The sequence below is a fragment of the Marmota marmota genome, unplaced genomic scaffold, assembly GCF_001458135.2.
Source record: "Marmota marmota marmota unplaced genomic scaffold, marMar, whole genome shotgun sequence".
Lineage (NCBI taxonomy): Eukaryota > Metazoa > Chordata > Mammalia > Rodentia > Sciuridae > Marmota > Marmota marmota.
The window spans coordinates 12,963,310-12,971,298 of record NW_026000185.1 but is presented as its reverse complement, the minus strand read 5'-3'; the positions used below and the strand labels follow the sequence as shown (position 1 = coordinate 12,971,298).

Below are 7,989 nucleotides of genomic sequence, written 5' to 3'. Positions count from 1 at the left end.
GGGCGGGGTGGGCAGAGTGAAGGGGGAGGGGGAATAAGGCTAAGGCTGACGAGATGACTCAGGCTGTATCCCCTGACTGGGATGGTCACCGCAGACCCCGCCTGAGATCCATCCCAGGCTTTCCCTGGGGATGGCAGGGGGCTGTTTTAATGGTCTTGCCCTGTCTTGGAGCTCAATAGGGAACCGAGTTCCGGGTCCAGCTCCTGACTTTTATTGTGGTGGGTAGATCTTCACCCACCTGAGATGGAACTTACTGGTGGTTAGGAGACACTGGACTTTTTAAATACTTCTCTTAGCCTCAGTTTTTCTGTCTGTGAAACGGAGATAATAGTGCCTTGTTTTATAAAGTAAAGGAGCTAATGCACGTGAAAGGCTTAGCATGGTATTTGGCACAGCACAGGAGCCCATGAAGGATGGTGGAAATTGCTGCTAAAATAGAGAAGACGCAGCGGGGCTGGAATTAGTATAAATATATATTTGGGGGATTACTGGGGATTGAACTCAGGAGCACTCAACCACTAAGCCCCATCCCCAGCCCTATTCTGTATTTTATTTAGAGACAGGGTCTCACTGAGTTGCTTAACACCTTGCTTTTGCTGAGGCTGGCTTTGAACTTGAGATCCTCCTGCCTCAGCCTCCGGGGCTGCTGGTAATACAGGCATAAGCCACCACGTCCAACAGAATTAATCTGAATTAATCAGAATTAATCTGTCAGGAACCCATATAGAAGTTCTAACTTTAAAAAAAAAACCCTAAAATTCCTAATTTTGATAGCAACATTAAAGTTAGACAATAATTACATTAAATTGGAGTTTAAGGAACTCGTATTGTAAGACCTGATAATCATAACAAACAATACAGGATAAAGGATTGTGGGGTTTTGTTTTCTCTTTTCTTTTCATGGCTGTGTTAAGCTCTGTGTTAAGCCCTTCACATCCTTGAATCCATCCAACCCTCACAACCACTCTCTGGAGGTAGTAGCTCCATTATAGAGGTGCGGAAATTGAGACTCAGAGAGGTTGATTAACTTGTCCAGGTCACAGAGCTAGGAAGTGGATAGAGGAAACGCCAACTCCAGCTCAGTCTCAACCCCTCTCTCTCCCCGCACCACATCCCAGGAATAACACACAATTTCCATGACGTAAAAAACGAGCTCCATGATCATCGGTGTTGGTGGGGGTTAGTTTTCTAAAAAGCTGAATGGAGAAAGGGCTCCTGTTCTTACACACTGCAGAGAAGTCTTTCTTTCCACAGTTAATTTGCACATTTATTGTAGCATCAATCAAATTCCCAACAGGACTTTTCCTACAATTGGACAGAGTAGTTCCACACCAGGAAAAAATAACGATGCAGACTCTCTGGACCCACAGAGACGCAGAGGGCCTGCCACACGAGAGTCCGTTGGGGTCCTGGGCACTGGAGCCGCGTGGGCAGAGCTGGGATTGAACCCCAGGGCTGCTGCCTCATTCCCTGTGGGCAGCAGGTGACCCCCGAGTCTCATTGCGCTAGCCACGGTGGTGGTGATCTACTGCAGGAGCACCCGATGAGAAGTGAGGGCGTTTCTGCAGAGGTGGAGGGGAGGAAGGTGCTAGAATGCTACCCCAGCTGGAGCTGGACAGACCCCTGACTGCCCTCTCCTTGCCTGGCTCCCTCCCTCCCTGTGGGTCCCAGGAAGGGCAGTTTGAGTGGACGGACAACTCCTCTTACGACTACAGCTACTGGGATGGCAGCCAGCCAGATGACGGGGTCCACGCGAGGCCGGAGGAGGAGGACTGTGTGCAGATGTGGTACCGGCCGGCCAGCGGTGGGTGTCCCCGAGACTCACAGAGGCGCTGGGGAGGGGCCCCGCAGTGGGAGGTGGGGGGGGGGCAGCTGGCAATTTTTCAGCACCTTGGAGAGCGATCAGAGGTCCCCGGGGGGGGCCAGGGGCAGGGCCACTCTCCCCAGTAGGCACAGTTAAAATGATATCTAAGGCTTCATCATTGGCAGCAGACCCTGGTGTGCCTGCAGAGACATTAGGGAGAGGCACCGGGGAGAAGAGCTGCCCCAGCCCCGCCTGGCCCTTCTGAATATCAGCGCTGAGCGGCACCTGCTGCAGGCAGTGCAGAGCTGGGCTTGGACTTAGGCTCTGTCACCTTCTAGCTCTGTGTCCTCGCAGGGAATCACACACCTCTCTGCAACTGTTTCCTCCATCTTAAAGTGGACTTAATACATTCCTGTGTCCTGGACCCTTAAGGGGATTGAGGGAGGTACAGCTGGTACAGCTCAGGAGGCTGAGGCAAGAGGATGGCAAGTTCGAGGCCAGCCTCAGCAATTTAATGAAGCCCTAAACAACTTAGGGAGACCCTTTCTCAAAATCAAAATCAAAAAGGGCTGGGGATATGGCTCAGTGGTTAAGCACCCCTGGGTTCAATCCCCAGGGACTAATGATACTTAACCAGGTTGACATGAAGAAACAGGAAGATGCTCTATGGAAGTGGCTGTCGGGGTTGGTGTGCACTGTTAGAAATTACCATCACCATCAACAACATCGTCACTCTCCACACCAATCTTAAGAAATGAAAACTGTTAATATTCTCACTTTGCAGATGAGGAAACTGGGGAGCAGAGAAGGTGAGCAACTTCTTTAAGGTCACACAGTAAGCAAGTCATGGAGCTAGATTTCAAGCCAAGATCTCCGGATCTCCAGACCCAAGCATTTAACCTTTCTCCCTTCTTTTCCTGACAAGAGGAGAGTAGGATGGAATAGCAATTATTATCCTGAGAGCCACTGGGTAACAGAGCTGGCCAAGGCTCTGAATGAAGTGTGTCCTGCCCGTCCATGGTGGCAATCCAAGACCAACCTTATGAGGGAATAAGATCAGACCGCAGCCTTCCTGAGCATCAGCAAGGAAGGGCCACCAGTGTAGACGCGAGGCCTACCAGAGAGGAGGGCTCTTACTCCAGTGGGGTGGTGAGGTGACTTTTATTGTGGTGGGTAGATCTTCACCCAGATGCTCTGCTTCTCCTCCATCACAGCTCTGAGGTCATGGAATGATAACGCCTGCAGCCGGAAGTTCCCTTTTGTCTGCAAGATCCCACCTCTGAGCGTTAACTGATGCACCGTTGGCCCCAGCATCACCGAGTAGCTGTACCTACTATAAAGCTGAAGCTGAATAGATGCAAAATGCCACCAGAGGTAAATCTTAACGAGATTTCAAACAAACAAGCCTTAATTATTCAGGGTGGCCACTTGGCCAAGTGACAGAGACCCAAATGGAACTAGCTCAATAAACAAAAAGCGGTAGTGGATGTACTGGTGCAAGCCGAGGGGTGGTTCTGGACTCAGGCTTGAATCTCATTGGCTGGGTGCAGCCTCCTGCCCGCCCCGAAGCCTCACTTGGCAAAGCTGATTGGCTGGGCCCTGCTGAGACGCACAGAACAGGGCCGAGGGGGCGGAGTTGACCGCATCCGAGGGGTTGAGTGGGGGGATAAGCAGATGCTGGGTGAAGGGCACAAGCTTTCGGTAATGAGATGGACAAGTTCTGGAAATCTAGTGGATGACACAGTGACTGCACCTCGTAATATCACATGGTCTTTTGAAATTTGCTAAGGGCAGAGATATTAAGGATTCTCTCCAAAAACCAAAAGGTCAATGTGTGTGATGATTGACAGGTGAATTAGCTTGGCTGCGGCATGGTTCACAGTGTATATTTATATCAAAGCATTGAATTACACATTTCTATGGAGGGTTGGTCCCAGGATCCCGTGCAGATACCACAATCTGATGCTCCCCGATTCCCTGCCATAGAAGGGTGTGACATTTGCATAGAACCTTCGCACGGTCGCCCATGTACTTTGAATCATCTCAAGATTACTTATAATAACTAATGCAAGGGAAATGTCATTGTGTTGACATGTAGACAGTTGTTCTCTGTATTATTTAGGGAATAATGACAAGAAAAATAAGTCTGCATGGCTGGTACAAAGCATTTTTTTTTTCTTTCATATTTACAATCTGCTGTGGGTTGAATCCACAGATGTGGCACCTACAGAGAGGGAGGGATGATTGTAGATACAAGGCTTGCCAATTTTACCTCAATAAAATAGATTAATGAACTGTGTGTGTGTGTGTGCACGCATCTACATTTTTTTTTTCTGAACCAGATAGGTCCAAAGAGGAGATTCGTTCTGTGAAGGAAAACAAAAATATCACCAGACTCATATATTGCTGGTGAGAATGGAAAATGGTGAAGCTTCTGTGGAATCATTTGGCATTCCCTTAAAAACTCAAAACATAGAACTCCCACCTGACCCAGCAAGTCTGCGCCTAGGTCCATACCCAGGAGAATTAAAACAGGTATTCAAACATGAGTGACCATAGGGTTGGGGCGGTAGCTCAGTGGTAGAGTGCTTGCCTAGCAAGTATGAGGTACTGAGTTCAATCCTCAGCACCACATATTTAAAACTTAAATCAATTAATTAATTAATTAAAGGCATTTTGAAAAAAAAATCCTTTAAAAAAAACATGAATGGCCATAGCAACATCATGTATAACAGCAAAAGAAAAATAGAAAACAACCCCAATGTCCATCAACAGATGAATGAGTAAACAAAATGTGTTATGTCCATATAATGGAATATTACTTAGGCATGAAAAGGAATGGAGAACTGAGCCATACAATAACCGGAATGAACTTTGAAAGCATTGCGTTGCCAGTTACAAAAGATCATATGGTGTATGATTCCATAACAGTTATGAGTCACATAATGAAGTTCTAGTCAAGATGGATGGCATGCATGATGGCAGCCCCATAAGGGTATATTGTCACCAGGCACAGTGGCATACACTGATGATCCTGGCTACTCAGGCTGAAGTTGAAGCTGAGGCAAGAGGATCACAAGTTCCAGGCCAGAGTCAGCAACTTAGGGAAACCTGTCTCAAAAGGAAAGGGGCTGGGAGTGTGGCTCAGGAGCAAAAGGTCTCGGATTCAATTCCCGGCACCACACATAACACAAAAACCGTCTATTGCTTAGTGACTCGGTGGCCTCCTGGTTTGTGTAAGGACACTCTACAATGTTTGCACATTGATGAAATCACCCAGTGACACATTTCCCAGAATGTGTCGTTCAGCTCCGTGCAGCTCTGTGTGAAATGTCGGGAAGCCGCCCGTCTGTGAAGGGCAGGATGAGAAGTGACTGTTGACACACGCGGGGCTTCTTCTTGAGGTGACAAAAATGTTCTGCAAATAGCGTCATGGTGCTGGCTGTGCGACTGTGTGTGTGTCAGAAGTGGCTGAATTCTCCATTTTTAAGTGGTTACAATGATGAATTTTACATGATAGAAATCTTAGTTCAATTTTTAAAAATTTGACCAGAAGGAAGGGATCCATGCCAGGTGGAAAAACAAGAAATATTCATTAATAGGAAGAACATTAGACAGGGAGGCAGGAGGTCTGGGTTCTATTTTAGATCCCCTGAGCCTTGTTTAGGCTTTGGGGTAGACCAAGGAAACTAAAAATCGGAGACCTTGGGTACCGGGAGAACAAAGCATGCAAAAACACATCAATGAATATTTAGTAAATCGAGCTGCTTTGCAGATTTTGCAAGAGGAGGCTTCTAAAAAGGATATTAAGATGGGACTTTCTTATTGCTTTAGAATTGACCCTGGGAGTCTACCATTGAAAACAACAGGTACTGTATGAGTTGACTTTGAATCACTATAATGAAATGCCTGAGGCAGTCAACTTATAAATAAAAAAAGGTTTACTTTGGCTCACGGTTCTGGAGTTACAGGCTGAAATGGATCAGCCTCTGGTGGGGGCACAGGGAGTCCAAGGTGAAGGGGACTCCATCTCTCTACCTCCAACCTCAAGTCAGCAGAGCTCTGAGAAATTGCTGCAGATTAGGAGGCAAGAAAGAGAGGCTGGCCTCCTGTGCTGGATGCTGGCTCTACGGAAAACTGCTGCCCACCTCTGCTTCTCCACTAAAACAAACAAAAAAATGGGTCAAGGACTTCTGCCTTCATCCTTGGGAATTTGGGGGTACTGGAGAAGAAGACCCTTTCTACTATCTTCTATATTCTTTGGTGGGGACCTATGAATTAAAAGACAGATCGAAAGGAAAAAAGGCACTAGAATTTTTATTTGAAGACAGAGTCTTGCTAAGTTGCCAGGCTGCAGTTTTCCTGCCTGAGCCCCCCAGGTGCCTGGGATTATGGATATGTGCCCAGCTAGGCAGAAAGATGTGAGTGAGACTGGGGGACTTATATACCATCATAACAGAGGGCGATAAATTCTGGAGAAGTGACCAGACAGAGGAAAAGGGGGTGGGTTGTTTCTAGGGCCAGTAACTTGTGGGAAGGTGAAACATAAGGTGGGTGGGGGTTGTTTGGTAAGATTAAATGAGATGTTACCCAGAAAGGAGCCCCGCGCGTCAGGGGTCATTACTACCAGTAATGGAAGTCATAATGGGCTCCTCCGTGGGGTTCCCCAGCTTCTCTTAGCAAGCAGCTGAGGATGTGGAGAAGCCATTTCCCATCCCGTGGCTCAGCCGCCTTCTTCCACGGGGGGCAGACAGTCCGCGATTCAGCTTCTTGCACTACATGGTCTCCGTGGCTGCTGCTGAACTCGGCCATGGCTGGGGGGGAAGCAATCACAGACACCGCGAACGTGGCCATGTGACCCAAGAAAATTGGGTGGGACACTAGAACCTGCATTTCACAATCAGGTCACATGTTACCACCTGTCAAACTGATTCTGAACTCCCAGGCCCTCTGAGAGCAGGTGGGGGGCCAAGGGTGGTTGCAGTTTGCCCTCTGACCTCTAGGGTTCACGTTTCAGAGAGGGAAGGCGGGGGTGACGTTCACACGGGAAGAACTTCCCAGGCATCGTCCCACACCTAACACGACGTGGGACCTCAGGAGCCCGGAAGACCCCCTGCCTCTCCATTTATCCGTCTGCCCAGTGGGTCTGCTCCCTGAGCCCTCGAGATGGGTGTGGGAGCCAGGAGAACCCGTGGGCCGGCCGGTGCTCACTGTAGGCCCCATGAGGACGTAGTGATAGCTGGCATTTGTCAGGCGCTTCCCGGGTGCCATCGTGATGCTTGGGGTCTTGACACAAGCCACCTCCTTGGGTAGGAATAGGGATTGTCACTGAGCCCATTTTACAGGTGAGAAAACCCAGAGTCGGGAGGGCTGAGCAGGGTCCCAACGAGGCGGGACTGAAACCCAAGGTTCTCTGACCCCAAAGCCCAGGTGTGAGGTTTCTAGACGGTCTTGGTTGGGGGACAGAGGGGATTCTCCAAAGAGATGTGGAAACAGTTGAATTAAAGAGTGTTTTCCAAGTCGTGAGCAGAGTTAAGGCAGTTGATGGAGGTCAGTGAAGATTTCCGGAACCAAAAGGGCAGAAAGATCGCCCCCCCTTGGCTGGATGGTGCAAGGGAAGAGAGTTGCCACCAAGAGCAGGGTCCCCAGGGCAGCCATGGTCCACCCACGGCCCAGAGCAGGAGCTGGGAGGCAGACGCCCATCTCTCCTCCTTCCTCTCTTCCAATCTCCTCTCCGAGGCTTCTACTGGGTGGACCCAACTGGAAGTCACCGGTAAGGGAGCTCGGGGACCAGGTCTGCAGCCTCAGAAGCTTCAGAGGGGCCTGGGGGGGGGTTGACATCTTTGGGGACACCACCCTGATGGCCCCATCCCATGCGTCAGGGTCCTAACCTTGGCATAATAAGCCTCTGCTTTGGCTGGAAGCTTAACTCCCTCCTGGGCGCCCTGTTCTCTCTCTGGGCAGCACCAGGGCCTTTTAGCCATGGCTGTCCCATCCAGTCACCCGGATGCCACCCTTCTCTCTGTTCATCTCAGCTGCTGATACACTGCTCCCCTGGACCTCTCCCCCTGCCGGGTAGCCCTCCAGGTCACCCAGGGAAGGTCTCAGCACTGGGCGTGGGGCTGTGTCTATCCCACACATCACCAGGGCTGTCAGTGGGACAGCCGCGGACCCCCCCCCCCCCC

At 49.7% G+C, this 7,989-nt stretch overlaps 1 protein-coding gene across 12 annotated transcripts in view; it reads left to right on the top strand.

The window, feature by feature from the left end:
- Positions 1 to 4,103, top strand: part of Syt17 (synaptotagmin 17) — a 102,581-nt gene extending 98,478 nt beyond the window's left edge. For 11 of the 12 annotated variants that reach the window (XM_048789563.1, XM_048789564.1, XM_048789560.1 and 8 more), the window contains 2 exons: positions 1,672 to 1,804; positions 3,019 to 4,103. In XM_048789563.1, coding sequence (XP_048645520.1) covers positions 1,672 to 1,804; positions 3,019 to 3,098 — 213 coding nt within the window. In that variant the 3' untranslated portion in view covers positions 3,099 to 4,103. The remainder of the gene's footprint in view (positions 1 to 1,671; positions 1,805 to 3,018) is intronic. The other variant, XM_048789562.1, reaches the window with a different exon arrangement.
- Positions 4,104 to 7,989: the final 3,886 nt, after the last annotated feature.